We start from the raw sequence: 19,674 nt of genomic DNA on the forward strand, positions 1-19,674 counted from the left end.
GATGATGATGATGACGATGGGTCCTAAACAGCACCCTCTTAATTTTTGCACACACTTCTTACTGCTGTAGGCCAATGTCAGCAAACTTCCTCCACAGCACTAGATAATAAATGTCTTGATTGTTGCAGGCTACTTGTTTTCAGTCTCTGCTGTGATTTTGCGGCTCTGCTCTTTGTTCAAAAGCAGCTGCAGACCACACATCCACAGTGCTCATAGAGAGTTCCAATAAAACTTTATTTACAAAGCAGCTGTAGACCACACATCCACAGTGCTCATAGAGAGTTCCAATAAAACTTTATTTACAAAGCAGCTGTAGACCACACATCCACAGTGCTCATAGAGAGTCCCAATAAAACTTTATTTATGAAACAGCAGTGAGTGGGAGGGGATGGGGATTTTGCTAGCCTTGGTCCTACACTCATCCATCTTCAGTCCCACCACCCAGAAGTCTTCTTCAGCCCTAGCCACCCATCTGTCCAGAGCTGGCAGGAAGTCTTCTTTAGGTTGGTTTAGAACACAATTTAGAGTCGATAAGGCTGATTCTCCAATATCTCTACCTAAGCCTGTATCCCCCTCTGCAGCACAGAGGCCGGTGACTGTCACTGTGCCAAGCTTCTCACACTGATCATTTCAGCATCCCTTCCTCACATCAGCCCAAGACAAGAAACATCAGTACTGATCTCATTGTACAGATAGGGAAACTGAGGCTTCTATGCATAGAGCCTCAGCTGCCAGGGCCCAGAGCTGGGAAGAGTCCATCCAGGTTCTCACCTGACCCGGGCCACACTCCAGAACCTGTGCTCCAGCCCATAGACTCCGCTGCCCACACTCTCCTTCAGGTGTGATAAGAACTGAAGACAGAACCTGGCAGAGTCCACTTTCCTGCCATGGTTTCCAGGTCTGTCTAACAAGGGTCCTTGACTTGCAGGCCCTGGAGACAGCTATTGCCCAAGAGAGAAACAAAGCGAAGGAGACTCTAGAGGGGGAGCAGAAGAAAGCCCGAGAGGTGGAGAGTCGCTTGGCCTACCAGAAGAAGGTAAGCAGTTCTGAGAGGGGAAGTTGAGTCCGCCCACAATCGAGTCTGGGTCTACAGTTGTCAGGGTCCACCTGAGGCTCTCACACAGACCTGCTTCTCTGGAGCCCACTGAGCCCTGGTTCCTCTTCCCCGGGCCCCGTGGAGCCTGCTCAGGATGGAAGCGCAAACCAAGCAGAGCCCAGGGAGAGTCCACGTCCTGCCATGGCAACAGGTGGACTCCACAACAGCTGTTGGCTTGCAGGCTTTGGAGGAGAGCATCACGCAGGAGAAACACAGAGCACAGGAGGCCCTGGAGAAGGCGCAGACTCGAATTCGTGATCTGGAGAGCCACTTGGCCTGTCAAAAGGAGGTACGCCCAGCTCCGGGAGGTCAGCCGGCTGGAGGGACTGAGGGAGACGGAAGAGGGGTGGGGCACAGCGGCACTGTCCTGTGCTGTTTGTCCTGGCCTGGGCTCTGCAGTTGGGAGAAGCAGAGAGGACTTGGAAGAGAGCCATGGATATGTAACCTTGCCAACCAGTTGAGGAGGGGAAAAAAAGTGAATGTGATGAGCCAGACATGGTGGCTCTTGCCTGTCCTCCTGACACTGGGAGACTGAGAGGGTTGCTGTGAGCCAGGCATGGTGGCTCCTGCCCATCACCCTGACACTAGGAGACTAAGAGGGTCACTGTGAGTTTGAGGCCAGCTAAGGTTATAGCACAAAGGCTCTTTCTCATGAGTGACAGAGTGCAGACTGAGACAGATTGGGGCCTAGTTGCATGTGTCCTGTCTGCTCCGAATGGGGAATGACAGGATCTTGAGAGAATGATTCAACCACATCCTAAACTCACGCATCTTCAGTACCAGCGCCCAGAAGTCTTCGGCCCTGGGCGGAGGGATGCCCAGGACTGGCAGGAACTTTCTTAGGCTGGGGTGAGTCACGCTCTTTCGGGCCAAAAGGTGACGATCATCAACCCATCTCAGGCCTCAGGCTTCCTCTTCCACACAGCCGTCTAGATGTTTAAAAGCCAGGCACCAGCTCCCACATCCTTCCCAGCCACTACCGCCCCACCCCACCCCATGCCCACGCACAGCGGGCTAGGAGTCTGGCCTGGATGGCCTTCCCATGGCCGCTCTGCACTCCAGAAGTCACTGACCTGAGGTTCAGTGGGTGAAATGGCCTGCAGATGTGTCGGACCTGGAATGTTTTTGTTGGTACCCCTAAAATGTATTTGAAAATTCAGATTTCCATTCTCTCTTGGAAAATCAAAAAGCTCCGGCCCTCGTTTCCACTGTGGAGGAAAAGGGCGCAGGGAGGGTGAAATAGATCCCAGCAGCAGCAGCTGGGTCATCCTTTGAGCCTCGACTCTCTCATGAGCTTTGCCCTTTGCAGTCCATCACCTGTCCTCTTCCTACAGTACAGAAACCAGAACCAAATGCCATCATCCGGCCGCAGACACCTGGGGAAGGTTTTTCCTCCCCCTCGTGAAGGATGCTGTGTTTCTGTGGATGTGCCCAAACTCTAACCCATGGGCAAACCCTTGCCAGTGTTCATTTATCTGGTCATCAGTCTCAGATCCCTGGTCCTTTCACACATGTGCTTTCGATGATGCCTCAGGCCTGAAGGTGCAGGCTTCGCAGCCACATGAGACGCCAGTTTGAGTGTATCCATACCTCCCTTCTTGGAAGGGAGCCAGGAAGGCCAGAGATAATGGACAACCAAGCATTTGACCCAACCGTGTCACGGCTCTGTGGTGGCTGCTGTCACTATCACTACAGCCAGGTCTCCCAGCACTTGGGCATAGCCCCTTCCTGTCCCCGCTCCCCTCCCGCACCCCCGCCCTGCTTCCTGACAACCCACCCTCCTCAAGTAGATAGAGTGTTTGCCCTCCAGAGAGAAAGTAGCCCCCATATGCAAGTCTACCCATACAGTCTGATGTAACCCAGGGAGATGTTTACACGTGGTTTCTCACCCAGCTGCTCCTCAGCGCTCTGTAAACACTGTCACCAAGGTTTGCCTTTGAGTCTCCAGGCAGAGTGAGGACGTGGGGGTGGGGTCTCCATGGAGTCACTTCAGTCAGATGCCATCCAGGAGTCAACAAGGGCTGGCCAGGCCCTTAAATTTAAAGACTCCAAAGTGACAGAGCACACCTCTAATCTCAGACAGCAGAGGTAGGTGGATCTGTGTGAGCTTGAGGCCAGCCTGGTCTACATGCAGAGTTGTAGACCAACCAGTACAGCACAAGACCCAGCCTTAAAAAAAAAAATTAAGCATCATGCAGGGGTCAGTTGGGCTTAGTTACACCAGTCTGTCAGAGGGCCAGGCCACCTCTGACAAGGCCTGGCCTTAGTTTCTCCCCAGAAAGGATTAAGCCAGCACCAGGGGTGTTTTGTTCATTTGTTTCTTGGGTTTTTGGTTTTGGTTTTTGATTGTTGATTGTTTTGTTTTGACAAAGGATCTGTTAGCCCAGGCAGGCCTCAAACTCACTATACAGACAAAGGTGACCTTTGAGCTCCTGGCCATTCTTCCTCTACCTTCAGGTGCTGGGATCATGGGAATGAACCACACAAAACTGTCTCTGTGTAGCTCCTCGCCTCCTCCTGTGGATTAGAAGCCTCTGAAGGCTAATCCCCACCCCCACCCCGCCTTGTAGACTCTAGTGGAAATCATGCTGCAAGTTCCAAGTTCCTGATGTCAGCTGTGATGTAGGGGGAGACCCTGTGAAGGCTGAGGCGACCTTTCTTGGGATTTCAGATTCTCTGGCGGTGGAATCTGCAGCGAGTCTATAAGCAGAGTGACCACAGCAAAAAATGGACCAGATGAAATTCTGTGGCCAGGGACAGCAAAATGTTAGCCCAGAGCTCTTCCCTTGCTCTAGCACATCCCTGCAAGGCTCATCCTGAACTTCCTAGAAAGTGACAGGCTCATGTTGTGCTCAAGCTGAGATCACCAGAGTCCAGTCAAGGCCAGAATGCAAAAGCAAGGTTTATTCTTCCCAGCTAGCTGGGAGTTCCCCACATGCAATGCAGCGCAGTAGGGAGAGCTCCCGTTCCTCATTTGGGATTGACATATATAGGCAAAAACTGCAAGCCAGGTTTACTTAGGGTCAAGGGGATTGGTTTTGCTGAGTACAGGGTATGGACTACTTCTGCTTCTGTATGTGCCCTCCGCCCTCCCCCCAGCAGTTATTTCTGCTCCTGTCTAGACCTCAAAGCTGGGTGTTGACAGGGGGCTAGCTGCTAGGGACAGTTGGCCTGCACTTTTGCAAAGATTCCTGTTTCCAGTTAACTCTTGACGCTGCAAAGAGCTCAAGGTATGTGTCTTAACCAGCTCCTGACCAAGCAAAGCTTTTTAAAAGTTTTTATGCCCTTACAGTGACAGGCTCATTCATCCCCATACCTCCATCCTTCTGAGACCAAATCTTCAGAAATCAGCTCCACTAGTTGGAGAGTCCACCATCAATGGGATTCTTCTCCCGCAGAACGTGGGTCCCTCTGCGTGCGGGTCTCCTCCCAGAACCTCTGAACACAGCTTGTGTGTTTGCTGTGTTCGGGACCCTGGCCTCCCTGTTGACAGACAGTGTGGCCCCCACCTCTTCTGGCCCCTGGTTCCCTGTCTGTTAAAAAAGATCCTAGGTCAGGCAGTGGTGGCACACACCTTTAATCCCAGCACTTGAGAGGCAGAAGCAGGCGGATCTCTGTGGGTTTGAGGCCAGCCTGGTCTACAGAGGGAGTTCCAGGACAGCTAGGACTGTTACACAGAGAAACCCTGTCTCAAAAAAAAAAAGAAAGAAAAAAAAAGGGGAATCCTAATAGCAGCTCTATGGTAGGGGTGCCATGGGGTGAGGTCATCCTGAGGGTAACATCACCGCCCATCTTAGCTGCTAGCCTTAACTCGGATGCTGATATTATTGGCCGTGCCTTTCAGGTCTTGGAGGACAGTGTGGCCCGTGAGAAAAGAAAAGTGCGGGAAGCGCTGGAGGCGGAAAGGAGGAAGACACAAGACCTGGAGAACCAGCTGACCCAGCAGAAGGAGGTAGGAGCAGCCAGGGCCCTCCCTCCAGGAGGACATGCGGCCAAGTGTGCCTGACAACCCCGTAGTCCCCTGGTCCTGCTGCTGCACTTGTGCAGGAAGTGGCCCCCACCTGCCACTCATCAGCCAGCCAGGGAGGATCCCTGGAGCTCAGACCCCTGCGGGGACCCTGAGAAATGGGAATTGAAGTTATCTCTCTGTGGGACAAAAGTCACCATACATAAAGTGCACACAGCCCCTCTCTGAAGCTACCAGGAGCTGTGCCTGCTGAAACAGGAAACATGCGCCAAGCAGCGCCACTCTGCTCCGCCTCCCAAAAGCCAGGGACTTTCCAGGGTGAACCTGGCCTGGTGCCAACACACCTACCAGGTCAGACAGTACCTCAGCACCCAGTGACGGGGCTGAACACTCGTGACCATGTCGTTTACTGATACCAGCCTGGGAACCAGGAACAAGGAGCCCCTCCTTCCTTATCCTCCTGGGACTGAGACATAGCTTCCTGCTCCCCAGCCTCCTCGCTTCCTCTCACCTCATCCAGGCAGGCGCCTGGTTCCTTGAGTTCTTGTCCGAGTCACTGGTTTCAGTGGTGACTCACCTTGGCTTCCCCTGCAGTGAGTTGGCCTCTGTCTTAGTCACCCGTTAAACTGCTGGGGAACAATGCCATGACCAAGGCAACCCTTATAAAAAGAAAGTGTTTGATTGAGGACTTGCTTACAGTTTCAAAGGGTTATAGTCCATCATCATCATGGGGGGAACAACACAGTGAGGGGGGACGGACATGGTGGGAGCATGGCAGCTCTCACCACAGTCCTGGAGCAGTAGCCAAAAGTTACAGCCGGATCCAAAGGCAGAGAGCAAGACACTGGGCCTGGAATGCCCCCTCCCAGGGACACACTTCCTCCCACAAGGCCACACCTATGATTCTATGGGGAGGGGCTCTTATTCAAACCAGCACCCCCTCTCTTCTGCTCTCACCCTCAAATCCCTCTTTGACTTCCAGATCGCAGAGAGCATCACCTTTGAGAGACTCAAAATGCGAGACACCCTAGAGAAGGAAAAGAGGAGAATCCAGGACCTGGAGAACCGCCTGACCAAGCAAACAGAGGTATGGCGCTCTGAGATGAGAGGTCCATCCATGGTGCCCGCGGACCCCTCAGGCCCTGCGGTCAGGCAGACAGATTCAAATCCTTCTTCTGCTGTGCGACTTTAGGAAAGTTGCTCACGGCCTCTGGGCCCCGGTGTTCCCACATGTGAAATACAGTCAACTTCATTCAGTGGTGAGACACAACATTGACTATAGCATACGGACAGACGCACGCGGCGTGAGCTGCATGTGTCCGCTCCTGGCTCAGAAATGCAGGGGTGGGGGCAGGATCCGAACCCAGAACTCCCAAACCGTTCATCTTCACCTACCTCTTGTGTAGGATAAGGCAGGGATGACAGAGAGGGGACATCCAGTCATTTCCTTGTCCTTTTCTTAGCAGAGTTTGTCATAGCGGTCATTACCATCCAAACTAAAATGCATTCTGACAAGACCCACAGTTCTGACCTGATGGGTAAAGAGGAGGTGGCTGCACACACCTCAAAAACTGCAGATACTTGCTCATCCTGGGTGACGTGTGACAGACACATGCACATGTGCACAAGCATGCAAGAACACATAACACACACACTTTAGCCAATATCTTAGTCAAAGTAGGTGAGCAACACCCAACCTGGCAATTGTGAGTTAAATTTATGTTGAAAGGATCTCCTGGGCCCACTGGTCTAAGAAGGGTGTCTATGCCTCCATTTTGTGTGGTTTTCTTTAAACACAGGCACCCACACATTGTCGTGCATGTGTTTTGAGTGCCCTGGACATAGGGTGGATCTGGAATCAGGGGTTTCTGTTTGTTTGTTTTTTTGAGACAGGGTTTCTCTGTGTGACCCTGGCTGTCCCGGGACTCCCTCTGTAGACCAGGCTGGCCTCAAACTCACAGAGATCCCCCTGCCCCTGCCTCCTGAGTGCTGGGATTAAAGGCGTGCGCCACTGCCTGGCTGGAATCTTTGTTTCCAACAAGCTACCCAAATGACTCTGGAGCGTTTTGAACGCTGCCACCTAAGGAGAAACAAAGTCAGCAAAGCTCTCAAGATGGTACAGCTGCTCTGGACCCCACTCGGATGGGAGGCCTTAACTGACGGATGGGTGTCCAGAGGACAAAGTAAGGCAAGGCCCAGGAGTTCAGGGCTGCCACACTCCCATGTTGGGGCCTGGAGCTCAGACCACAGGAGCTGTCTCTACTCTATTTCCCAAATACTGCACCCTGGAATGCTGCAGAATGAGTCAATAAGTGGGAGGGGGTGTAAGCCAGTAAGGGGTGGTAAAGAAGGGAAGATAAGCTAGTAATGGGACTAATGTAAATATATATATATATATATATATATATATAGTAACGTATATACAAGTATATATGTATACACATATACATACATAGACTTATCACACACACACACACACACACACACACACACACACACACACACACACACGTGTATCAGGGCTGGAAAGATGGCTCAGCAGTTAAGAGCACTGACTCCTCTTACAGAGAACCCGGGTTTGATTCCTGTCACCCACATGACAGTTCAAACCACCCATAACTCCAGTTGCAGGGGATCCAACGTCCTCTTCTGGCCTCCACGGTAGTGTTTAAGCACAATGACAGGCCAAATACCCATACACATAAAATAAAAGTAAATCTTTTTAAAAAGCATGGCTTGAATTAATAAACAAACTACAATATATTCCAGCCGTTCCAGGGCAAGGAAAAACTAGTTGTGCAGTCACTACACAAAAACAGAGCAAGCACAGCAGGGCCATTAGTGCAAACCTGTAAACCCAGCTACGCGGGAGACTGAGGGAGTTCAAGACCAGTCTGGGCTGCAAAGCGAGCTTGGGGGTAGCTGGGAAACTTGCTAAGACCCTATCTCAAAATCAAAAGGAGAGAGAGAGAGAGAGAGAGAGAGAGAGAGAGAGAGAGAGAGCGCTAAAGATAGAGTTCAAGGATACAGGGCTTGCCTAGCAAGACCCCGGGTTCAAGGATTCAAGACCCACAGCCAAATGGCAGGCAAACACAGGGAGGACGAAGCCCTTCCAGGTGCCAGCCCCAAGGAGCTCCTACACCAGGGGCTATTATAAAAAGAATTGTGCACACAACAAAGGACATCTGTAGCGGTAGCAGCAGCCTTAGATCAGATGCCCAAAGGCATCTGAGGGAGACCTCAGAGTTGGCCAGTGACAGCAAACACATCAGGAGGAGCAGTGACACCCCCCCCCCCACACGCACCATGCAAACACATCAGGAGGAGCAGTGACACCCCCCCCACACACACACCATGCAAACACATCAGGAGGAGCAGGGACACCCCCCACACCAGGTAAACACATCAGGAGGAGCAGTGACACCCCTCCCCCCCCATACAAAGGGACCTACCACGCACCAGGACAGAGCACACAACTGCAAAGCAAATGTTGTGTGACTCTGGCAGGGATCCTGCCGACCAATCCCCAAACCCAAACAAAAAGCAAAAATGGACAAGTTAAAAGCTTCTGCCCAGCAGAGGGAACAGTGTGCAGACGCAGCCCCCAGATTGGGCAGGAAATACTTGCCAGATGCAGGTCTGGTTAATCTCTAAACCTTCTGAGGAATTCAGTGGCCCAACAGCAAACACACAGGCACCCAACAGACTTGTTTGGTGTTATGGTGCTGAGGAATGGAGCCCAGAACCTCACACACACTGGCCAGGTGTGCATCTTCCACTGAGCTACATCCAACTTTATTTTATTATTTTTGAAATGCGGTCTCACTTATTTGACCAAATTGACCTTGAACTCACTATGTAATCCAGGCTGGCTTCAGTTCCATCATCCTCCTGCCTCTCAGCCTTTCAAGTAGCTGGAATTACAGGCTGGCACCATCGCACCTGGCCTGAATAGACATTTTTTAAAAAATGTTATTTTATTTTTTTGTATCCACGAGTGTTTTACCTGCGTATTTGATGCCAAAAGAAGCCAGAAGAGGACATTTCTGGAGTTATAGATGGTTGTAAGCCACCATTTGGGCACCGGGAATCGAACCCTGGCCCTCTGGGAAAAGAGCCAGGGCTCTTAGCCACTGAACTATCTCTCCAGACCCCTGAATAGACATTGTTTTTAAAAAGAAGATTAAAAACTAGCAGATACATGGAAAGTGAAACCCCGAGGCTATCAGAATAGCCAGTTTCAGAAAAACTGAGGGTATTTAACTCAGCCAGTAGAGTGCTCGCCTAGCATGCCTGAGGCTGGGTTCTGGCCCCAATAGTTCATAAACTTGATTTGATGGCACATGCCTATAATCCTAGTACTTGGGAGGTAGAAGTGGGAGAATCAGGACTTCAAGGTCATCCTTAGCCCCTGAGGGAATTCAAAACCAGCCTCAGCTACAGTGGGCTCTATCTCAACAACAACAAAAAAAAACAAACACTACTCAGACCTAGAGTGGCTTATTTGCACACAATTTTATTTGGATTCACAATGGAGCAATCAAAGGTCAATGCCAAACTGGCCACGGTGGCACACACATTTAATCCTAGTACTGGGGAAGCAGAGGCAGGTGGATCTCTGAGTTTGAGGGCAGCTTGGTCTACAGAGCGAATTCCAGGACAGCCAGTATTGTTCTTTAAAAAGAATATGATGTTGGGATGCCCCGGGCGGCTCGCAGAGCAGCTTCTAGTCTGACAAGGATGGCTGTGGGTCCCTGCAAGATCTCCAGGGTGGCAGCGCCATGCGGCCGGGGGAATCAGGCGGGCGGTTACGGCGGATAAAAGGCTCACAGGACATAGTATTATTTAAAGAAGAAGGAGACATTTATTGCTTAAAGAAGAGGAAAACAGAAAAACGTAAGAGAAACATAGAGAGAAACAAAGACACATGTACACACGACAAGAGACAAACATAAGAGAGAGAAAGATGGCGACGGGGGAGGTCAGAAGTGGCTGGGGTGGGCGTGGTTAGTCCTTAAAGTGACCGCAAAGGAATAACATTCCCAGATCTGTAAGCTTCCGCACTTTTCTGTGGACACCCGAACCTCGAAACAGGCGCGCGCTTTTCCTGACTCGAGCCCACGAGAACGGACGACCGTCCTAGGGGTTTGAACACATGACACACACACAAAGAGACCGGGCTCATCTGCCAAGGAGCAAACAGCAAATGGCAGCTTTATTAAGCATAAGTCGGGTATATATACTGTGGGGCAAAAGGACACCAGCCCCCCATCAGGATCAAGGAAAGAGAAAAGTCAGGGGGCCGCACGCACCCAAGGTCGGAGAGCAGCTAAACAGAGAAAAGAGGAAGCCAGGTGGGCGTGCTCAGGCTCAGAGAAAAGCTGACCGGGGAACCTTGCCTGCGGGCGAGAACCTTGCTTGCAGGTGGAATTACCATGACAGAAGAGTTCTCTCTAAGCTACACCCTTGGGCCGTAGGCAAAATTAACATAACAGGAGAGGGCAGTTCTATGCTACACCCTCAAGCTGAAGCAGTGGAACCAGGAAGCAGAACAGCCCTGCATAGCGCCTCGGAAAAATGGGGAACCTGTGTACCTACACAGATCCTTTTTATAATAAAAAGTAGAAGGTTAGACATTACAGTTTGAAGGAATTGGGGCTGCGAATTCTTAAGACTGCTTCCGGCTGATTTGTGGGCGTCGTCTTTGGCGGGGGGGGAGGGTGAGGGAGATTCGAGAGAAGCTGGGTGTTGGTCACATTCTGGCATAGTTGGTCTCTGCTCCCGACGGGTGTCTGTGGCATGGAAATGTCTGGTGTCCCTTGTACCTGGTTAGGGTGTTGGCAGAACAGAGGACAAAGTTAAACTGAGAAAAAAAATTTAGGACCAGGGAATTGAGGGGTTTATATCTGACCTGTTTACGGTGGGTTCTTTAATTTGGCTCCCTGGAACTTAGAAGAAAAACAGAAGTTTTAGACATATATATTGTATTAAGAACTCCTTGAGTTTGTAAAAACAGAAATTATAATGAAAAGTATTTTTATTTGGTGAGACAACCTGACAAAACCTCTTAGCTATCACACTGTCAGAGATCTTTGAGAAGGATAAGATTTTACTTGAGTTACTGATTAAAAAATGACAGAGATCTTACTTGGTTGGCATCTAGAGCTACTCTTTTGGGTCCTCCCTGGTTGCTGAAGGTTGCATTTGACCTTTGTTATTTAGTGTAGAGCCTGTCCGGCTTTTGAAGACCCTGTGGGCTAAGAAATCTTTAGGAAGACAGGCCTACCTTACCCTGGGCAGCTAGACTGTCGATTCCAGTGATTTTGTCCACGTTTGGAGGTCTCCAGTTTAGGTGAAAGGCAGTTTTTGCCCAATGGTCAGCACTTGGGAGTCGAAGCAAACTGCAGATGGACGCTGGTGTTTGACAGTTTGTCTTATGTCTTCTCGAAGGAAACAGAGTGCTTGCTAGGAGCCAACCTGTCTCTTTTTGTTATGAAAAGTTTTTTAAATAATTAAACATTTAAATATCGCATTCCCCAGATCTCTGAGCAGTTGAGGGCTGATTATTAGGTATAGCTGCAGTATAGAATCTGTCTGGAAGGTTGGGTCTGAGTTTGACTGTATCGACTCTTAATAGGTAAGATTTACATTTGTAAAAAGGCAGACAGAAAGAAAAAAAACTGTTTGTAACATTAAGATTAGTGGCAGAACTGACACTGGTAGAAAACAGCTTAAAAGTCCATACCAGTTTAAAATATGAGACTTATGATTTTGTAGTCTGAAACGAGATGAAATGAACAATCATTATACATAGAAAGATTGAACAGGAATTAGGCAGAGTGCATGCTTCTGATGGGCCCTATCAGAAAGCATGTCACTATGCAAAACACCTGTAATCAGAGTTAACGAGGATTTCAGTGAACACCGAGGAAGGGGAGAGGAAAGGCAGGACATACATAACAGTGGGAGAGCTTGGTCGCGTGATCTGGCTCTCAGTGAATCTAGCGATAAAGTCACCTGACCCCAATGAACATGGCGGTGGCCACGTGTTGTGGCCTGAATGGAAAAACCACAGGAATTTTAAAAGCCGAGGGCCGCCTGGTTGTTATCCAGGGTCTGAATCGTGAAAAACCCGCATAAACAGACAATTTAAGGCATATTTAGGCTGGTACGATTTGCTTTCCAGGTCAAGACTGTGAAAAACCCGCAAAAACCATGACATCTCGAGCCTATGGGGAACAGCTCCCCGTTTGAGATGCAAGCGAACATCCAAAACGTGTGCCCAGGCGTCCGAGGTGCCCATGTGGGATGCTAAAGGCCGAACCGGATCAGCCCTTCCATCCATGAGAAAGATAAGAAAGAAGAAAAGAATGAAATAAGAGAGGAAGGAGACTGGAAACCCCGGGCCTCCAGATGAGGGAATGTACGGGCTTAACAGGATGCAAGCCGTAATGAATGCCAGCGATAGGGAAGAGAAGTACCCCTCCCTGAGCCCAGAAACACCGGGAGGACCGGTCAATCCCGGGTTAAAAAGACTCAGATAAGCTGGCTGGAGTGAGGAAACTTACAATTAGAAGCCGGTGTTGTTTGTAGGAATGAGTCCAGGCAGTTGGTGGTGTTGAGGAAGGCCCTCGGTCCTGATTCAATCCCAGAAATTGGAGCGGGTGAATCTTTCGAGTCCGCGGCACCAAATATTGTTCTTTAAAAAGAATATGATGATGGGATGCCCCAGGCGGCTCGCGGAGCAGCTTCTAGTCTGACAAGGATGGCTGTGGGTCCCTGCAAGATCTCCAGGGTGGCAGCGCCATGCGGCCGGGGGAGTCAGGCGGGCGGTTACGGCGGATAAAAGGCTCACAGGACATAGTATTATTTAAAGAAGAAGGAGACATTTATTGCTTAAAGAAGAGGAAAACAGAAAAACATAAGAGAAACATAGAAAGAAACAAAGACACATGTACACACGACACAAGACAAACACAAGAGAGAGAAAGATGGCGACGGGGGAGGTCAGAAGTGGCTGGGGTGGGCGTGGTTAGTCCTTAAAGTGACTGCAAAGGAATAACAGCCAGGGCTCTACATAGAAACCATGTCAAGAAAGAAAGAAAGAAAGAAAGAAAGAAAGAAAGAAAGAAAGAAAGAAAGAAAGAAAGAAAGAAAGAAAGAAAGAAAGGGAGAAAGAGAAAAGAAAAAGGAAAAAAGTTGATGTCATCTACACAGGCAAACAGATAAAAGAGATAAAATATAGAAGAAAAATAGCTCCATCCCAGTGGGTGTGGGGCGAAGATGGTTGACAGTGAGTCTTCTCTAGACTTACGAGCATGAAGCAACAGCTGGCCATGTATTGGATGAGTGTGGAACAAAGATGGCCAACAGGAGTCTCTGCAGTATCTATGGATGTGGACCAAGGATGGCTGTCAGCTCTTCACCTCACACAGGACAGCTTCATGTGCTGTACAGATACAGCAGCTGTGGGACACCTGGAGGAATCCATTGAGCACCAGGTGACAAGTGGCTCTGTGTCTACGTCCTCTTAGGCAAGGTCAGTTGTCCCCATGAAGTCCCTCAATACTGACGTGACGTCAAGCCTCACACAAAGCCTGGGACACAGAGATCATGCAGTGACTCCCGGGGAAGTACAGGACAACCTGGGGACAGTAGTGCTGCTGTTTTTCTTTTTCCAAAATATATCTGTTGTCTTTTCTGATTACAAACGCGCCCCATTCCTCTAGAATATTTGACAAATACAGAAAATGGCTCAGAAGAGCCTCAACATTGACCCTGCTTCTGTGGAGCTGAGCTGTCACCGCTGACATCCGGATGTGATGCTCTCTCGGATGCCTTTGTGCTGTTATTATAGACATGGGTGGTGCCAACTCATTACCAAGATAGTAGCATGGTGCTATAAACAGAGATGGGGCTTTTGTGTCAGGACCACATTGCCCCAAATAATCACACAGAAACTTTCATTAATTACAAACTGTTTGGCCTATTGCTCAGGCTTATTATTAACTAGCTCTTACTTTTAAATTAACCCATCTCTATTAATCTATATTTTACCACGATGCTCGTGGTTTGTTACCTCATTTTCTACATGTCCTGCTGGTTTGTCAGTTGGCTGGCATCTCCCACCCTGCCCTTCTCCTCTGTCTATTTTCAGTTTGGCTTTCCTGCCTGGCCTGATTCTCCCTTGCTATAGGCTAAAATAGCTTCTTCATGAACCAATGAGAGGAATACATAGTCACATCATACAGAAGTATTATTCCCAACACAGTGCCTACTGTTTCGGAAATTATTTTGATACATTATGCATTTCTCGAACGTCTCCATGTCACTGAATCACCTCCCACTGCCTGCCGCTGAAGAATGTCCTGGGTCTGCCCTGTGTGGTGCGGCCCCTGGGTTGTTATCGCTCCCTCCATTAGGCTTGGGGTTGTTTCCCACTTTGCATGGGTATAGAAAATGATTGGTGCCTTGTGCCTGTAATCCCAGCACCCAGGAGGCCAAGACAGACACTCAGGAGTATAAAGTCAACCTGAGCTGTTGAGACTTTGTCCTTAAAAAACAATGATAATCATAACAATGATTAAATAAACAAATAAGCAAAAGGTGCTGGGCTGAACAACTGCGTGATTGAACAACAAGACATGATTTCTGATCAAACCTCTGATTTTATTATTCCTCAGAAGCTGTTGTATAGCAAATGGGCAAGGGGGAGAGGAGGTGTGTCTGGTCGGCTGGAATTCAGGCCTGGAGACATCCCTAGCTGATAAGAAAATACTGAGGGTCTGTGATTGTTGACTAACAAAGGAAATGCTAATTGTTTTTAAAAGCCTGTGCTTGCAGGTCTCACTAGGAGACAAGATACCAGGTTGATTTCCTAGGCCCTGCAGAATTTACCCTGCAAAGGGGATAGAGGTGAATATTTTACTTGTGAGCTTAAGATGGCTGTAAACAAAATACAGATCTCAAAATACAGGTCTTTGCTTCCGGCGCGCGCGCGCGCGCACACACACACACACACTTGTACATACATATACAACCATGTATACTCAAACACACCCACATTAAAAAAAATGATGTTTGGGACTTCAGCATACGGTTAGCAGGAACCCATACTCCAGTCCTTGGAAGAAGGTCCCCAAGGGGACAGTAGGATTGTGATAGAAATGAATGACGGTTTCGAGAGGAAGACATAAGCTATGCCAAGGACTTGGAACTGGGATCCTTTCTGACCAGGGTCCTGGAGTGATGAAGGGTGAAGGCACTTAGCACATTTATCCTGGAAAATAGATTTAAAGAGAGACATGACAGCCCTCCTCAAATGTTTAAAGGGCTGTCTCATAAAAAAGAAATAATACCGAGTCAAGGGCTCCCGGTGACAGAATTGGGCTCAGAGACCAGAAATCAAGGAGACAGATCTCTGCTGATGATAAAAAAGAGAACTCTGCAGTAATTGGAACCTTCCAGAAAATCCTCGGGCTTTGGACTTAAGAAGCATCGACAGACTGGGGTCTGTGTCCTCTCTCACAGCTCCAGGAATAAGGAGAGAAAGGTAAATATTGACTCCTAGGCGTCGTTAATTTGGTGTTTGCTGTTTGTCTAGGAAATAGAATCGAAGGGACAAAAAGAGGACATCTTAAATAATAAATTAAACGATGCCCTGGCCATGGTGGAGGAGGCTCAGCAGATGAAGGCAGCCGAGAGCCGCAAAGCCGAGACCCTTGCCCTCAAGTTAGACGGAACAGTAGCCGAGCTTGAAAAAACCAAGACAAAAATGGTGGGTTGATCTGAAAACTGCAAGCTTCCCCCGTGGAAGACTGCAGCATGTGCTGGCTAGGATTGTATCAGCCTGGCACACAAACCAGAGTCATTCGGGAAAAGGGAGAAGATGCCCACTCCAGACTGACCTGTGGGGAAGCCAAGCCTGTGGTGCCTGTTCTTGATTGGTGATTGATGACTGGTTGGGTGGGCCCTACTCAGTTGATGGTTGATGATTGGTGAGGGAGAGTCCAGCCCATTGTGGGTGGGGCTACCTCTGGGCTGGTGGTGCTGGGTTCTATAAGAAAAGCAGGCTAAGCAAGCCTTAGGGAGCAAGCCAGTAGGCAGCACCAGCCGCGGACTCTGCATCAGCTCCTGCCTTCAGGTCCCTGCCCTGAATTCCCTCAGCAGTGGAGGGTGACCCGAGAGTCGTAGGCTGAAGTGAACCCTCGCCTCCACAAGGTGCTTTGGTGTGTGGTCATCACAGCAATAGAAATTCGAACTCTGACACAGTAGCAGGAGATTGCGGGCGTGGGGGAAGACTGAAACCAGGCCTGCCCAGCCTCTGGCTGCTGACATTCTGGGCCAAGTACCTTTCTTCTCAGGGACTGTCCTGCGCTTTGTGGACAGTAAACAGCATTCTCCCCGCCCCCAGCTGAGACAGCCATTGCCAAATGTCCTTTAGAGGCAAAAATCACCTCTGATGGGAAAGGTCGTCCTGCTGGACTGGGTGAGACAGATTCATAATCCCAGCTACTCTGGAGGCTGAGGAAAGCGAAACATACATTCCAGGTCTGCCTGGGCAACAAAGAGAGTTCAAAACCAGCAAAGCAACTTGATTAGGACCCTGTCTCTAAATAAAATAAATGTGGGGATCTGGAGCGCTTGCAAAATATCCACTGGTAGGAGCTGGGAGTCCAGCATACTCTCTAGAAGGGGAGAGCAGGAGCTAGGAAGGCAAGGTGGGAAGGACTGAGGTAGAGACATCAGGAAGGGTCAGAAAGGGGAGGGTGGTCACAGGAAGGGGAGGGTGGTCACAGGAAGGGGAGGGTGGTCACAGGAAGGGGAGGGTGGTCACAGGAAGGGGAGGGTGGTCACAGAAAGGGGAGGGTGGTCACAGAAAGGGGAAGGTGGTCACAGAAAGGGGAGGGTGGTCACAGAAAGGGGAGGGTGGTCACAGAAAGGAGAGGATGGCTGATTTCCCAAAAGCCTTTGTTGGTGATTTTAGCTGATGGGAATCGCAGCAGCAGGGAGGCAGAGACTGGCAGATCCCTGAGGCTCACTGACCAGCCCCATAGTCTACATGATAAGTTCCTGGTCAGGAAGAGACCCCGTGTCAGTAAAAGAGGTGGATGGCACCTGAGGAATGACAGCTAAGGTTGTCCTCTGACCTCTACACACAGCGTACATACACATACAAGAAATACAAATTGGTTTGCTTTTTTCCCCTCATCCAACTATTTATCCATTCATTAATATTTTATTTCATTTATTTATTGATTGATTTTTTTTTTTTTTGGTTTTTCAAGACAGGGTTTCTCTGTGTAGCACTAGATGTTGTGGAACAGGCTGGCCTCAAACTCACAGAGATCCGTTTGCATCTGCCTCCCTGGAGCTGGGATTAAAGGCGTGCTCCACCACTGCCTGGTTCATTAATTCTTTTTTGAAAGCCACATTTATTTTTATTTTATATGTATGGGTGTTTTGTCTGTATTTGTGTCAGTGCGCCATGTGTGTGCCAGGTTCCCTTGGAGACCAGATGAGGGTGTTGGATTCCCTAGAACTGGAGTAACAGATGACTGTGAATCGCCATGTGGGTGCTGGGAATAGAGTCCAGGCCTCTGAAAGAGCAGCCAGTGCTCCTAACTGTTGAACCATCTCTCCAGCATGCGCTCGCGCAAACACACACACACACACACACACACACACACACCATTCGTTTATTCTCATCAAACATCTGGGCCTAGGTGCGGTGGGCACACCAGTAAGACAGCAGGCAAGGCTTCTGCTGTGTGAATCTGAGGGACTCGCAGGGGAGAGAAACAAGAATCCAGGACCATGTCAGGTGTTGATTAAGGTCCCAGGAAGAAGATAACAAACAAAAGAGAAATTATCTGGGACTCGTCCATGAACACATGTCCAGGAAAGTTCCTCGAAGCAGTAGTGTTAGTGAGAGCCAAACTCTGAAAGGTTTGGCTCTAACAGACAGGTCAGCCACACAGGGAGGAAGCATGAAGAATGCTAGCAGGGACATGTATACGAGACTCTCGGGTAAGATGCAGTTTAGCGCCTGCACAGGTGAAGGAGGCAGATTGTCGCCACCTGATCCAGCCCCTAAGGCTGCACCTCCCTCGATGTTCCCCCAGATCATGATGGAGGAGCGGCTGAGGCTGCAGCAGCAGTCGATGCAGGCAATGCAGGATGAGCGGGAATCCCAGAAGCACGGCTTCGAGGAGGAAATCACAGTATACAAAGAACAAATCAAACAGCACTCGCAGACCATCGTGAGCCTGGAGGAGAGGCTCTGTCAAGTGACTCAGCACCACAGGAAAATAGAAGGAGAGATTGCGACGTTAAAAGACAATGAATCAGGTAGGGCTGGGGCTGGGGGAGAAACCCACCGTCCAGCAGCTCCTGCCTGGCCCCGGGCTGGGACCCATCTCACAGCTCCCTCGCTCTCTGTCGGCCCCTTTTGCTCCTCATCCCACATGACACTAAACGCCCTCCGAGGCCTAGCAGAACCAAAGTAATGCCAATGAGTTAGGACAGCCTTTATGTTAACCCAGTGAGCCGGCGAGGCACGGGCAGCCAGAGTTATTAGTGGAATTGTCTTTTCCACATGAGGACATCAGTCCAGGGCCCTCTCTGTGCCACTGGCCACTGTGACCCTACTAACAGCTCCCCTGGGCAGCTATGACCGGCCTCCTACAAAATAAACCCAAAGAGGCTAAAAACAGCAGTCAGAGTGACGTCACTCACTCACCCTAAACGACCTAGGCCACTCGTGACAGACACTAAGCCCTGGGTGGAAAGGTCTGGAAGCCGCAGGCCCTAGGTCTCTCAACATCAGCACTGTCGGTGTTTGCTTGGGGGCAGGGTGCCTGCTTTAGCTCCATCCCTGACCTCCACAACTGGCTTCATTCCTCCCTCCCCCCTCACGGCCAAGTGTCTCCAGACATGCCAAAGTTCTCCCAGAGGTGAGCTAGCCTCCAGTGAGAGACCCGGAGGTGAGCTCAGGTTTACCTCACGCACCTCCTATTTGCACATCTACAATGCCCCAGCTTCCTTTAGGCACTGGAGATCCATGATAGACAAGCCAACCGCTATCCCTGTGAGTAACCAAGTTAGGGCCCTGACAGTGACTTGGGATAAGCGGGGCCCCAAAACAAGGGCACAGAACAGGCTCTGACCCCTAGCCCAGAATTCAGGTAAGAGGGAGGATACTCAATGGGACCTAGGGGTGACAGCATCTTTGTCATGTCTGCCCTTAGATAAGTGTCTGGCATAAACCGGCATCACATACATGTTTGTTGAATGAATAAATAAATTGAGTAAGAATTGAAAAGTAGAGGACTACTGAGTAGTGGACTAAGGAGTAAATAGAGAAAATAAGGAGGCAGAAAACATGGATGCTTCTAAGATCAATGTCTGTAAAGAGAAAAGGGTAGGTGGTATGACCCATCAATAAGGCTGTACCTCTTGAAGCTTGGCTGGGCCATTGCCATCAGGTTCCTCGTTCTCATGTGGCTTCCTTGTCTGTAAATGTCACTGGTGACCCCTGCCTCACCCAGTAGTCAGGAAGAGCTCATAGCCATATTAGCCCATTTTCTATTGCTGACAGCCCAGACCTACA

The 19,674-nt window shown here is 49.6% G+C and overlaps 1 protein-coding gene across 3 annotated transcripts in view; it reads left to right on the top strand.

Annotated features, from left to right (window-relative positions):
* The window catches only part of Fhad1 (forkhead associated phosphopeptide binding domain 1), a 130,230-nt gene that overhangs the window by 79,268 nt on the left and 31,288 nt on the right, over positions 1-19,674 (top strand). For all 3 annotated transcript variants that reach the window (XM_048426648.3, XM_085690317.2, XM_085690318.2), the window contains 6 exons: positions 929-1,036; positions 1,278-1,385; positions 4,941-5,048; positions 6,046-6,150; positions 15,667-15,840; positions 18,188-18,413. In XM_048426648.3, the coding sequence (XP_048282605.3) occupies positions 929-1,036; positions 1,278-1,385; positions 4,941-5,048; positions 6,046-6,150; positions 15,667-15,840; positions 18,188-18,413 (829 nt within the window). The remainder of the gene's footprint in view (positions 1-928; positions 1,037-1,277; positions 1,386-4,940; positions 5,049-6,045; positions 6,151-15,666; positions 15,841-18,187; positions 18,414-19,674) is intronic.

The sequence above is a fragment of the Myodes glareolus genome, chromosome 6 (assembly GCF_982192425.1).
Source record: "Myodes glareolus chromosome 6, mMyoGla1.1, whole genome shotgun sequence".
Classification (NCBI taxonomy): Eukaryota; Metazoa; Chordata; class Mammalia; order Rodentia; family Cricetidae; genus Myodes; species Myodes glareolus.